A 15,680-nucleotide genomic window follows, 5' to 3' on the forward strand; every position below is an offset into this window, starting at 1 on the left:
AAATTGGTACATAAATATATTCAAGTATATGTAAGTGTGTATATAGAATAGGTACTTATATTATCAGGAAATATAGATTAAATATTGTATGAAAATATATGAAGCATATGTGGAATGTTTTTAGAATTTACATAAATTATGAATGTACCTTACATTGAAATATTTAGCAATCTAACAAATGAATTTACCCATCTCTTTTGTCTTTTAACAAAATTTGTTTGAACTAAACTTTTCATCATACTTATGAAAAAAGCTTTGCTTCTTGAAATAAATCTTCTTATGTTAGTTAAAAATTCTGGGCAAAATATCAACTGGGATAAAAGAGTCTTAAAATCTCAATTAAGTTTTATTTATTTAAAAATACAATTTTAAAAATTTCTATGAAAATGAACTGAGTAATGCAAAGAAGAGTTAAGTCAGCAGAATAGAAGATGAGAGAATGCCAAGAGAAAATGGTGAAAACTCTTTTTCTTAAAATATAAAAGAAAGTAATTAATCAGCAGAAAATACTCAAGTAAATAAATTGGTTAGCTCTAGCACAAGAGCAAGGTTAAGATACATTTTCTATGTAATAGAACAAACACACAACAAGACAGCAAAGCTAAAAAAATTCTTAAAGAATCATTTTTTAGAAATCTTTTAGAAGGTAAAATTAAGTTTGAACCAAAAACAAATAAAAAATTGACAAAATTTCAAATAAGACAATGCATTGCAGTAAATCCAATATTCCACAGAACTTACATATACCATAAATACATAGATAGAGTTTAAATAGTTTATGTGTTGAATTGAGCTCCAGGTCTAGACTTGCTAGAAAGGCAAGTGTGAAGTTCAACCAAAACGGATCTTACAATAAAGCTAAAACATATTAGCTATTTATTGAGAATGGTACCTCACCCTCCTTTTATCAAAACAAAAAATTAAATGTGGATATTATGGAAATTCCATTTGAGAAATTAATATATTTAGGGAATCTGTGACGTATCTTGAATATATATAGGCTAGACATATAATTCATGTTTTTAAAAAACTAGAAATTTTGAATTAACACCAGTGAGGGGTATTGAAGGCTTCAGTACTGCATAGCTTAATCTCTTAATCTTATCATCATTAGACCAGACACAAGAATATCATTGAGACGCCAAAAAGTTATATTTTTCAGGAAATATGCATTTTTATACACACTAACTTATTCGAAACTCTATCTTACAACCACAATACTTTATCTAACTTACATAAAAAAATAAGTAATATTTTGAAAAACATTGCATGGCCAACACCGGCCATGATATTAATAAAGCTCCTAAATTTACTTTCAAAATCAATGTTAATGGTAATTTTGATAAGTTTGGACCGTTTTTCCTCGTTTTGATGGACATTTGAGTAGTTCTATTTAACATTAAAATCATGTACAGCATTTTAACCTTCATACGAATTAAAAGTCAAACACTTAAATCAAACTGTCCCTAATAAAATCTTCAAACGATTTTCAACCATATGAAGTAAATTGTCTTGTTACTGGTTTTCTATTTGAAGGATTCTAATTATAATATGAAACATATTAAAATTGGGTATAGAATATTAATCTTAGCAAGAATATTAGTTAAACAATTTGCTAAATCAAACTGTCTCTAAATACGATTTTTATATGATTTTCAGCCAAATAAAGTAAAATTAACATATTAAAATCATATAATAATGAATAATAGTCAAACACATTGCTTAAATAAATCTGCCTATAAAAAATATGTATATGATATAGTATATTGTCTTACAGTTAAACCATTTGATAACCACCTGAGCAATTAGCCCATATCTCTGTACTTTGATGCTAAAATGTCATGTAAAGTAATTGGGGCATTCATCCAGACTTAAATAATTAAATTTCCACACTTAATTTGAAAATACAGTACAAATCTTAACATAAAGGGTAAATGGTAAAATAAGGTTTTAATTACTAGTAACTTTAAGAAGGGGTAACGCACCTCCCGACAAACAGCCTTAAATCTGCCACATACAAAAATAAAGCTTATTTAGGATCCATTGAAGGCTTTAAGCTTAAAAAAGGGGGTTGCAAGAGGCAAAAACCCATTAGATGCTAGAGGCGAAGTCAATAAAATAAAATTGGTCCATAATATAGGAATGTTCTTAATTCGTTTTGTATAATTGTATTTCCTTATTCTGAATCATGATGTGTAATAGTATAACCCAAAACAAGATTGTGGTATTATTAATTTATTAATGCAAATCTGAACAAGATTAATCCTAGGTGTTAGTAACCGTACTAAACAGAGCTAGTGTATTAACGAATAATAAAGATAATAAAAATAATTCTTTATTTTTAATAGCGATGGTTTAATATAATTTCTAACCGTAATGGATAGATTTTATCGTTAATTTATGCATGATAAAATTGTCCTACCAGTTTCAAAGTTTGCATAAAGATCCCTGTAATAGTTAAACAGGTAAAATTTAAAAAGCAAAGCAACTCTATATATTTTTCGGAAAATGCAAGTATGTTTTTAAACAATTTTGCAACAACTGTGTGGGACATCTCAAAAACGCTTTTCTCATAAAATGCCTATCTTGTAAAATTCCTTCTACATTTTTAAAAATAAAGCCTTTTTTATATCTAGCATTTAACAGAATAATGTGTATATATTTTAATATCATGAAAATGTAACAACTTTATTCATTTTGTATAAACTAAATTTTTTTTGTATAAGCTCAAATCTTGTATTTAAAAAATATTTGCTGCAATATATTTTCATGTATAAATAAGGTTTTAAATAGTTTGTAAGGTGTGTAATTATTTAAATTATTTTAGCATCCTATGCCCATTTATCTTATAAAGTTCATTCTACCTTTAAAGTGCATAAAAACCAAGGATTCAATGATAGGTCAATTGAAAATTTTAAAAGTAACCAAAAATTTTAAATCTGCCTAAATATTCAAATAAAGGAAGCATAATCTTTTTTACCCACAATGGACTCAAAGTTTTAATGGCAAAGTTATCATATTTTAAAATGGAAAAGTGTAGGTATATTAATTTCTAATGATTTAACCCTGCATGCCTGAAAACTCCCATTCTTTCCTTATTGTTCATCTAATAGACCACATAAATCTTAGAGGAATGATATATACTATAAAACATACATAGTTTAAAAGATTCTTTATTTACCTAATAAATTATGTTAAATATATTTTATTTCCTTATATTTGGTGTTTAAAAACGCGCCATTTTTACATCTAATGAAAAGGTAAACAAGATAACTTTTTAACTTTAATGCTTATTTTAGTTTAGGTTAAAAAGGTAATTTATGGGGAGGGGAAGAGTTCCCCATGGTCGATTACAGAATTTTAGGATTGTACAAAAATAACCTAAAAAAACGGGAGGGATTTTTCAAGGATGGGGTGTCTCTTCTCCAGGAAAATAGCTTAAAACAAAACCAGAAAAGAATTTAATATGACAAATAGTTGATGAGATTTTAATATTTTTTGCTAATTCTAACATTACAGATTTTTTCTCTCTATTCTTTAAGTATATTTTTGCAATTTTCTCTATTATTCTAATCATAAAATTTGCCCATAAATCCTCTCTTTAGAAATTGATTATATGCATTTTTTAACACAAAAACATTATAACTAAAAGCACTCTTTATCTCTCTCTACAAAAAAGTTACTAAATTTTGTACATTATTCACTATTTAAACGGATGTGCATATCGCCAAAAAGTTTTTGGTAATAATTTTTTAAGTTTAAGATTGTCATTTTTGCACAGATAAGATATGTCATTTATTATTTTTATGGCTTTTAAACATTTTTGGTTTAAGTTTAAAATCATGAAAAAAAAGTTAAATGTGGGAGGGGTGTTATGCAGGGATCTTAAGGGAAAGACAATGAATGACAAATTGATATAAATACCCAATTATGATAAACAAATTATCCCTTCTGTTGATTAAAATTATGGGTAAAAAGTTTCAAAATTCAACAAAGGAACCCAAAGTTTTTGAGCCAACGAATAAGATTAAAGTGTTATAAATTTTTGGGTATCAATACAGTCCAATTTTCCCTCCCTCCCTGGATGATATGTTACTTTTGAAATGAAAAAAAAAATAGAATTGTGCATACTTTATTCCAACATTGAGTAAAATTTTTGAATGAAACCGGTAAAAGAGCTGCGCTACCACTGACAAACTTACCTCTGTTTGTCTGCCTCGCCAAGGAGTCTGTGCAGCTTGGCTGTTTTCTCGGCCATGGATTCTGATAGCTTGTTGTCCGATACATCCATCTTGTTGTCTTAATATAAAATCAAATTGTAGGATTGCTATGCTTGTAGTATCAACGGAAAAATAGCCTAAGTAGGACCAATACTGTGCTTTTTGTAAAACTATAATATAGCTAATAGCTATCTATCTATACCTGACATATTATTATCTGATTTATCTTATTATCCACCTCTGGACATCCTGACCCCCATACTATTTATCTAGCTATCCTGCTAACTATCTATACCTGTGATATCCATAGCTGCTATCTTATTATCAAGCTCTGGCCCACTCTCCAGGTTGACCCCAAACTATCTATCTATCTAGCCAGCTATCCTGATATATATCTAAACCTGAGATATTCACAGCAGCTATCTTATTATCCAGATCTGGTCTTCTCTCCAGGTTGACCCCAAAACTATCTATCTATCTAGCCAGCTATCCTGATATATATCTATACCTGAGATATTCACAGCTGCTATCTTATTACCCAGATCTGGTCTTCTCTCCAGGTTGACCCCCAAACTATCTATCTATCTAGCCAGCTATCCTGATATATATCTATACCTGAGATATTCACAGCTGCTATCTTATTATCCAGCTCTGGCCTTCTCTCCAGGTTGACCTCCATACTATCTACCTATTTAACTAGCTGCCATGCTACCTATCTATACCTGAGATATCCATAGCTGCTATCTTATTATCCAGCTCTGGCCCTCTCTCCAGGTTGACCCCCATGCTGGCTATATCCAGGTTGGCATACTGTTTTCTGCTTCCAGTTGATCTGAAAAAAAAATTATTTATGTCTCTTTAATAAAAGAACTATAAAAAAGAAAATTCATCTTTCCACTAAGTAGTTTTCAAACTAAATTTGGTGCTTTCCCTTAAAGTGTGAAGTCGAGCACGAACATTTAATCGTTTGTTGTTTCATTACCTTATGTCCGATTGGGTTAGGTTATGTTAGAACACCTATTCTTGTAATAAACCTATTTAGAGAATTGGTATTTTTAAAAGCTCAACTCGTCAAAAATACAAGTCAAAACCTCTCTATCAATAGGGCTAAAAATTACTCGTTGAAAATGAAAAAAAAATGCGCTAAATCCTAAACGTTATAAATGAAATTTGAAAGGAAAATCAATAAAGAGAAGTATATACTATATATGCAAGCTTTCTGATTATTCTAAATGTCAAGGACAATTGAAAGCAGGTGTGTTGTAGATTCTCAGGGAGAAAAGGAATAATCGGCTTTAAATCATTCTTTTTAAAAAAAATTATTATCACGTTCCCTTAGTTGCTTAAACTTTAGGGTCTTTTAATCATCTTAATTTAGTGTTGCAAGTTAAATGTTTCAAATGTTTTCCAAATTTTTTTTATTCTACAGGAGAGGGAATTTTTTATAGGAATTGGTGGTGCAACTTAATTCATCTATCATTATCTTATCACTAATATCCCTGATCAAGGGTTTTACGTTTTGGCAGAAATTTAATAGTTGAAATAATCGGGTTGCAGGTTATAAGGTAACCTCCAACCACCTATAAAAAGTTGCCTAGGAAAAAAAACTGACCCCCCTTTAAATTCTTGTCCTTTTTATGTAAAACAATACTTGTTAATGCACCATCCTTTTAAGAAAAAAGAAATTAGACCAAAATCCTAAAATCATATTCATAACTAATCCCCTTTTAATTCTTAATTCAATATCTTATTTTCTTGCTTTAAAACAAATTACATAATAGTTATAATCAATGTTCATTATAGAGAAGTTTAAACAAAGACTGTATTTTAAGAATTTGTTTATGAATAGATGACGGGCAGGCCGGTAGCTAGAAGTATCAATAGACAAATTTCAATGTCTTATTAATGCTATTCAAATATAATATTCAAGGATATAGGGATGATTAAATTAGCTGAAACTAAAAGATGATATTTTTCAAGTTATATTGACAGCAAAGCCAATCAACAGTCCAGAAGTATTGGCTTGTCTGACTGTAATACTTAAAAGATAGTATTTCAGTATCACCTACAATCACACGATCTCTATTATAGTCCAAATTTTGATGATAGTTTTAATGATTTAATTTAACAATTATGCAAATCAATTTAAAAACAAAAATAGTGGCGGATAGAAAAAGACACAACAATGCAACCTAATATAACAATTCTAACCCCATAGATCTATGAAATTACAAATCTATGTTCTATGCCTATGTCCAATTATTGAAAACACTATGGTACACATTAGTCAGATGATTTCGGACAGGTCTCATGTTTAATACACAAGTTACTTAGGAATGCTAGATTGATCGATTGTGCTTTTCAAGAAAGATTTTGCATAGAATAAAACTTGATATATAAACTTTTTAAAATAGCTTTAGATTGTAATTTATACATTGATTGCCAAAAATTTAGGTATAATAATCATTTTCTTACTTGTAGTGTTATCTACTAAAACCTTGATTGTCCAAATAAACCCGCGATCACTTTGAGTGTAAATGTAAGAATGGATAAAGGAACTTAATTAATCTATACAAAACCAAGTCACATACATGCATGGTAATATGCTTTCTAAAGAATTAACTACAGGACACAATATTTTTAGTAGTTTTGTAAATCAAAATCGAATTCAAGTTTCATGCAATATAAAAATTTTATAAAAAAATTTTGGATAAACATTTCATCTTATTATAATTTCTTAATGCTTTTCTACTTACTAGCGGCGCCGCCCCTAGTAAGTATGAGAGGCTATACTGAAAAGGAGAACCATATAGGTTCAGCAATTACAGAAATCTTTCGCTACAGACAAAAAAGCTTGCTACTTTAAATTAATACAGTGTGTTTTTTTTTATGAGAACTTTTTTGAAAGCAATTTTACCCCACTTATAGTTATCAGAATTTAGTGATTAACGGCTTATTTTCTTCGTGCTTTATAACCATTTATAATACATCAATAAAATATTTCAGTTTTTATTTAAAAAGTACAGTAAAATCAAAAATTCAAAACTTAGGTGTCAACATCTAAAATAGGTTTTAGCGCATTTTTCTTAAGCTCAAATCTTCTACACTTTGCAAGAAAAAAATTGGATTTTCAGTAGTTCACTTTGGGGAGCCAGTACTCCCTCCCTGGTTGAGATATGACCTTCAAACTTTGATATGTTCTAGTACATGTCCCCAAAAATATCTGTATCAATTTTTAACTCTGTATCTCTACTTTTTACGTTTTACAGCCATTCTTGCAAAGGGTAGAAAATTTGAGCATAAGAAAAATGCGCTAAAATCATTTTTAGATGTTGACACCTAGGTTTTGAATTTTTTATTTTACTGTACTTTTTTAATAAAAACTGAAATATTTTTTTGTTGTTCTATAAATGGTTATAAAAAACGAAGAAAATAAGCCGTTAATCATTAAATTCTGATAACCATAAGTGGGGTAAAATTGCTTTCAAAAAAGTTATCATAAAAAAAACACACTGTACATATAATTATAAATATTTGTTATCACCTTTAAGTTTTAATATATTTATTCCAATCCTTGTTCATTTACATACACAAAGAGTATAAATAAGTCCTTACTTCTATCAGAATATAAATTTATTATTAACAGCAAGGATACTTTATAATTTGTGTATGGCCGTGAGAACTAACATTAACCCTAACTATGCCTGATAAAGTGTGCGAAATATATGACGCATTCGCAGCAAGATTCTTTTACTCGCTATAATGGTGAAAAAGAAAAGCAGACAGAAATTCTTTTATGAATTTGAGGCTTTTTCGGAATGTATCATAAGATTTTCTCATTTTTACTGTTTAATATGCAACTGTTTTTTTTTTTTACATATTTTTGACGCATCTCTTCTGATACTTGCTTAGGGTATAGTCCTTTCCACGACATCCCTCCATAAGGAGCGATTCTTCGTATTTTTCACAGTAGCTTTTCTCCTATTTCTAGCCCCTGCGGGGGGCTCTAACCCTGCGGGGCCAATTACCTAACCCTGTGGGGCAATCACCTAACACAATATAACCTAACATAACCTAAAATAACCTATAAAAAGCCATTTTAAAAATACGAAGAATCGCTCCTTATGGAGGGATGTCGTGGAAAGGACTATACCCCTTGCTTAATAGTATAATTAGTGTATTTTTGACTTAACGAATTGATAGAAAAAAAGCTCAACTAGAGTATATGTCAGTCTGTTTCGATTTATTTTTTTTCGGTCATTCCCTCAGTCTTTGATTAAAAAGAACATCACTCTTTTTATCTGCATGCACTAATATTAATGCTATCCGGGTTACATTGCTTTATTTACGAAACATTTATAATACCAGTAATATAATTCTGCATAAACATAAAAAGTAAGGATCGTCTATAATTAGGATCTGTCCGTTCGTCTGTACGTCCGTAACGGTTCTTATAGTTAATTTTGGGATATTAGAATTGTCCTATCGATTTAAACTTTGCATGATTATTCTAGTAACAATTAGGTACGATTTAGGAAGCATAGCAACTTTGCTTTTATGGTTGTTGACCACCTTGTTTCAATGAAATTATTGTTCTTGTTGTTGCTCTAATTTCCCAAAATTCTTACTTTTTAAAAGCGAAGCTTTTCTATAATTAGGGTCTGTCAGTCCGTCCGGGACGGGTAGCTTTTTCGTTAATTTAGGCATGTTAGAGTTATCCTATCGATTTCAAACTTTGCATGGTGATTCCTTTAGTAGTTGGGTACGATTTAGAAAGCGTAGCAACTCTATAATCATTACCAGAAAGTCTGTACGTCCATTTTAAAATGTTGATTTTTTACTTTTTTAACAACAAATTTTTATGTGATCTAATTATCTCGATTAATCTGATTTATGGTATACGCTTCTACTTTATATAATAGGATTGATTCCTGGAACAACAAAGAATAATGTTATAAGCGAAGCAACTCTATAATCAAGTCCTAAAAATGTAAGTATCTCCATAAACATTATGCTGTATCAAGCAGTTTTACTTACAATTTTGCTTCGACTTTTATACATTTATATATTCTGATTATTCAGTTCTGACACTATACAAGTGTTATTGTCCGTTTGTCCTACCGTTTCAGTGCTTCGCTTTTATGGATGTTGTCATCCTTGTTGAGCTAAAAAGTGACAAGGAAAAATTATGGAAAGTTTCTATAACTACACAAGCAAAAAAATATTAAACAAAAACAACAACTAACAAAAAATTCCACTTGATTAAAGGAACATGATATCGGATTATTGGACAGACAGATAAAAGGAAAGAGTGGCAGATAAGGAGAGAAAGGAAAGAGAGATAGATAGGAAGTGAGAGATTAACCTAATTTTGTCTTTATTAAAAAGTTTAAATTTTATTAGTAAATTTTTCTATAATGAAATAGCTTGTTTTAGTTCAGAGTTGATTTTAATTTAGAAATTTTTGAGCTGTCCTGTATATTTATCTAAAGCACTATGATTCCTGAAACACTTGGATATACAATTGTTAACAGAAAGGCCGTAAAACTAATTATTATACTTAATAAGAAGCTAATCTCCCTTTTCTGATTAAGGTATCTGAATAACTTTTTTTATAAATGTTCATAGTTCAGGGTTGGAGGGAGGGTACAATGACAATTAATCTTCAACTTATTCTTCCCTCAATATTTATTAGCATCTCAATAAATATAACTTGACACGTAAACATTAAAAACCATTATAGTATCCCTAAAATCCCTGTCTCTAATCAGATTCTATGATAACAAACTGGTCTAGAAATGGTGTTATCGTTCTGTCAATAAAAATAATCCTATCTGTCTGCCTGTAATACTCTATTTAACAAGTTGATGTGTACAATAAAGGGATCAATATATGCAACATGCAATTATTCCACATATTCTTTTTAAAGTATTGATAGTGTATAAGTCCTCCGTAAAAAGTATTCTCTGAGTAGTATATTATACACTATTTTCGCAGTCTAAACTTTACAGTATCTACGCAGTATATAAACTCTACAGTATTATTAGACTCTAAAATATTTTCGCAGTCAAAACCAGTTTAACAACCTACATACACAGCTTAGACAGATTACAGTCTTTATTTTTTTCATTCTAAAAATATTTTATACTATATCATTAAATTTTTTACCAAAAAAATGTTAGCTTTGCAACTTGTAAAGAAAATGGTTATATTTTTCATTGTTTTTTTTTAGTATATCTACCTATCCGGTAACCCTAGTTCATTGGGGAAAAGCTGAGATAAAAACAATTAGTGGAATTGTTTATCTCGAATATAACCAAAATACATTATAACAGTACATTATTATACAGTACACTAGAATAAAAATATCCATCATTCAACCAAGAAAAAAATCTTTGCTAAAAATTTAAAAGTACAGCTTGATAAATTGATATACATATCTAGTGATGATAAAAAAAAATCACCCCTTTGTAGATTACAGTTATTGCTTAAAAATTATGGATATTAATATTTTGTTATCAACCAAAAAAAAATCAATCCAGGCACCCAAAGTTTTTGTATAAAAAAAAACGAGAAAAGTTTGGTTAGCGTTATAATTTACAGTCCAATGTGCCCCTAACTTTCTGCAAAAATGGGACAACCCTAAAACGACGGCTGCACCAATAGGAACACTCTGCTAGGTTTTTTTTATGATGTACAGTCGAGCCCTGAGGTGAATTCTTAAAGAATTTTTTGCCCCACTAAAATTTTAGTGAGGCAAAATAATCCCCTCTAAATTTTTAGTTTGCCTCACTGATTTTAGTGGGGCAAAAGTTTTTTAAGAATTGACTTCTGGTTTATAAAGAAACTACGCTTGTAACTGTTAGACAAAATATACATTAACACTGCTAAAATAACAAGGTTTTTATGTTTACAAGAAGCCAATGGTCATAAACATTAGATTTTTCAAAGAATAATCATTCTGGAAATCATTTTGTAGGTCCATTAGAATTGCTTCAATTTACATATGTCATGCCGTGCAAGGGGCTTACCATATAATAATAAAATCTACACAATCAACAATAAGAAGAATTTTTTAGATGCTCTATTGGTATTCCAACAAAATAAGATTTCATCCACTAAATGTAACTGAACTCAAAGCCCCAACAAAGAGATTAAACCTTTGAAACAAATCAAAGTTAGACTCTAAAATTTTTCCTACGTTTCCAATTTTGTGCGTTTAATTTAAAAAAGAAAAGACATTAAATGATCTTAAAAACCTTATCGTAATTACTCCTAATATTGTCTATTTCGAATACTTTGTATTGTATATGATAATGGTTGTTTTGTCTGTAGATTTACTTCTTAACAGAGTGCATTCACTTCCGCATATTATTACTTTCACAATGTTTTAAAAATCACAATGATAATGAACAAACAATAAATTAGCTTGATTTACTCAACTATAAGACTAAAGAAAGTGCATTCAACATAAAAAATATCCTTATATAAAAGTAACAGGATCTCTGTGTATGATTCTCCTTTACAGTGTAACTTTTCATAGGTCCTGAAAAGGTTTATAGCTACTTTGGGGGAGGGTACCATCACCCTCCAAGAGAAATCGCAAAATATTTTTAAAAAAATTTATTTTTTCCGATTGGCGGCGCAACTGAATGACTTACAAATGCGGATGTGAATGCACAACCTTCTTAATATATACAGAATAGATGAAAAAAAAAATACAATTACAATATAGAGATTTTATTTCCATTCTATTTAAGGAATTAATTAATTTAAAAGCAAAGTCTTTTTTTATAATTCTTGACTTTTGCTTAAAGTATCTAGCATTATACATGCGACTAATCAGTTTGTACGTTTAACTTTTATTTCAAAGTCTGAGCTCATATTAATAAATATTGTCATCCTTGTTTTTTCTATACTTTTTTATAAGAGTTGTTGTTTCAACTAAGTTGAGTACCTCAGTTGAATACCATAATATTTTCCTTAAGTTTCATTACACGATGGAAAATAAAGAAATAAAAGTAACGGAAAAAATCTATCCATATAAACGAAGCTCAACATATCGTACAACACATAAAGAAATTAAAATAGATGGTGTGCGAGTGCTTTCAGTATTAAACAGGAGTCTAAATGTGCTCACAATTTACGAAGTAATTATAGAGTTGGTACATTTCAATCATTAAAAGCATATCTGTTTTGTATTGACTATAAAGTAACGCTTAAATCAACGAACAAAACTATCTGATAAGAGAACATATTAAATGTAGAAAGCCTCGCTTTAAATAAAATTTATTTAAATTTTACACCTAACGGCTAGACTTTGGAAAACATATTCTACAGAAGAGAAAATTAACTCTTTGTTTATTACAAAACTTTTAAATTAAAGTTTTTAAAGCATAGATGGGAACAATTTTAAGAACTAAAGTCCAAACAAGTCACAGTAATAACAATTTAACACAGAAAATAATTAAAACTAAGGGTATTATTGACAGAAAAACTTAGTACCGGTCTAAAAACTTTAAAACTAGTAAAATTCCAACTTTCAACAACAATCTTAATCTAAAGAAAGGGTAATTTTGTTTTTCACAATTTGAGTTTACATACATTTATCGTCTATTATCCTATCCCTTAAGATAATAATAAAGAAACAATGAGTTTTGATAATTCTTATTTAATTAAAAACAGCTCTTCCCCTCCTATAAAACTAATGTATTTTTCAAATTAAGTTATATTTTACTTTGCTGACAAAATCGCATATTTGTACAGTTTATCGTTTTTGGCCTCCCATCCTTGAATTTAGTAGAAAAAAATAAACGTAGTTGTTGTGTTTATTATCCTTTAAATTCAGTTAGAGCTCTCCCAAGGGCGTTTAACAAATTTACAAAATAGGAGAGAGGGGGGGGGGGCGGTAAGTATAGCACTTGAGTCGTAAAATATGTCATTTTCCTAATATTTTGCTCGTTAGAGGGGTGAGTTTGAAATCTAATTTAGAAATCTAAAATTAAGGGAGGGGAACCTCGTAATGAAGAGAAAAGCAAATGATAATTAAAGCTATTCGGAAACTTACATTAAATCTGCAAATCAAAAATATGACAACATTTTAAAACCCTGAGGGGATTAGGTACTTTTACTTACATCAGATCAATTTTTTTTCAAAGATTTCATTCGTGGTCCATATGCGCTTTTAGGGAATTGCTAGGTCTCCGCAGGGGCTATGGATTAGGATTAAGTAAGCAGTTGAAAATACAATGCAACCAAATTTTACTATATTGTATGAATTCTAAAATTGTATTATGATGGCATAATTAGATAAAACCAAAGGTTTGTGGTTTATGCATTTATACTAGAGGGGAAAATATTTGGAAAAACAAATACGTACTTCAGAAATTGTATTATCAGTATTCTTTTACTCTTACGAGATCTTTAGTTACAGACGGACATCCTGTTACTTTTATATAAGGATTGCCATGTTTACAATAGAAATAATAAATGTACTTTAACCCCCAAAAAATAGAATTAAACTATTACAATACTGAAAATAAAAAACTTAAGTTAGCTTAATACTAAACACTATAAAGCCTAATATGTAATAAAAGAACAAAGCCAAAAAGCTTAGCTTTATTGGACGAAATCATTCATTCAAAAAGTATATGTGTAATAAATTCCCCACCATGTTAGATTTCAAATCAAGGCTGAAATATGATTCTAAATCTATTTATAAACATTTGCATTTTGATGCAAAGCCAGGCAACCGGCATAATTGCGTCATAACTAATGACATTAAAAGTGGCCGTCTTATAAATAATAGTACCAGTATGGGTGATAGCCTTGATCCATAAACAGATGAACCTCATTACCATGAATCATTACAACTTCCAGACAAAGGTTTAGTTGTCTGATGGCTTATTTTGATTTTATACAGTGCAAAATAAGAATAGTTACCTGATGCTGTTTGATGAGTTGGAGAGGGATCTTCTCCCCTCGAGTTCCAGAAGTTCCTGGTACACACTCAGAGGAACGCTCGGCTCTGAAAAGATAGTGGTTATAGAGTTACAAGCATGGATTGTCTTCAATTTCGGGGGATTAGTTTTAACCAACTAATCAAGAATTATTAAGAGTAACCCAGTACTAAGTTTTAAAGGCAACTAATAAACACATATCTTTAAACCAGTTGGTACCAGAATAATTCAAAGTCTATCGTACACTACCCCCTCCCTCCTATGTGTATTATACAGACCTGTATTTACGAAAAAAAAACGTCTGAAGTGTTTGCCCTCCCATCAGTTATTTAAAAAGTTTGAAACAACATTTGGGTTCGAAAACACATTTACCTCCAAACGATATACCACCATATAAACTTTTAAAATTGCTTCGCTAAAGATAATGACTCTTAAGGTAAAATCTCCAAAAATATAGAAACTTTCAACAAAAAAAGTTGTAATTGCAAAGGTTCTTTAAATGAAAAAGTTATTTGTTTTAAAGATTAGATTGTTTTCCTCAATCCTAATTTTTTTTTAAAGTTGAAACATTGTCAATTATTCTAAATGGTAAAAAGTAAAAAATAAATTTTAAAAGATGATTAAGGTATCTCTATACCTAAATTAGATGAGTTATCTTATAAAATTTATATTTTTAAACTTTTAGAAAAGGGATGCATAGAATTTAAGGGTATAGTCCCTTTCGTGGCAACGCCCCTTAAGTGGCGTTTCTTCTATTTCTAGCCACTGCGAGGGGCTCTAACCCTTAAGGGGCGTTGCCACGAAATGGAATATACCCAAATTTAATTTTGTATTATTTTTATATGTTGTTTGTTTGTAGCCATGATTCTCTGAAGTTAGGATTCAGATGCACACGGAGATTGGAGGTGAGAATCCTTTGGCCAATCATAGATTGGTAAGCTTCGCGCACAGCTGGGTGTATTCTATGTTACGTTATAAGCTTACCCGCAATTCTCGTGGAAGCTACTCAATTATTACATCACCCTGGCCTAGAGTTTTTGGCAGGTGTTCCATATTAAGCCACCCTAATTAATGGCGCTCTCATATGAATGAGGAGCATGGACGAGGGAAAGCATGATATAATTTGCTTGATATATAGAATCCTAACTTTCTACAAATCTCCCCCCTTACAACCCTAGGGCATCTCAGGGAAGGTTGCGTGAATTTGACAAATTGCGACAGCATTTGTCAACCAAGTGCATAGTCTATGGCGGGACTTGAACTCGGTTTCTCCCAACCAAAGCGTAGTGCGCTAACCACTACACTATGGGACACCCCATTATTTTTATATCATATACGCCCCTAGAAGCCTCTATCTATGTATTTCAGATCCTTTATTCTACTGTTTTGGTGTACTACACTACTATTCTTTTTTTTAACCTATCGTTTTTTTGTGATTTTACTTATGGATATAATTGTCCTAAATATAATGTCAGAAACTGTTTTAAAGAAATCATTTCTC

General features: G+C 30.1%; 1 protein-coding gene across 2 annotated transcripts in view; it reads right to left on the reverse strand.

Moving 5' to 3' along the window:
- The window catches only part of LOC145319051 (protein Fe65 homolog), a 113,461-nt gene that overhangs the window by 57,043 nt on the left and 40,738 nt on the right, over positions 1-15,680 (reverse strand). For both annotated transcript variants that reach the window (XM_080160876.1, XM_080160875.1), the window contains exons 5-7: positions 14,163-14,247; positions 4,943-5,052; positions 4,203-4,299 (exon numbers count right to left, since the gene is read on the reverse strand). In XM_080160876.1, coding sequence (XP_080017002.1) covers positions 4,203-4,299; positions 4,943-5,052; positions 14,163-14,247 — 292 coding nt within the window. The remainder of the gene's footprint in view (positions 1-4,202; positions 4,300-4,942; positions 5,053-14,162; positions 14,248-15,680) is intronic.

The sequence above is a fragment of the Acartia tonsa genome, chromosome 5, assembly GCF_053477335.1.
Source record: "Acartia tonsa isolate MP-2025a chromosome 5, ASM5347733v1, whole genome shotgun sequence".
Lineage (NCBI taxonomy): Eukaryota > Metazoa > Arthropoda > Copepoda > Calanoida > Acartiidae > Acartia > Acartia tonsa.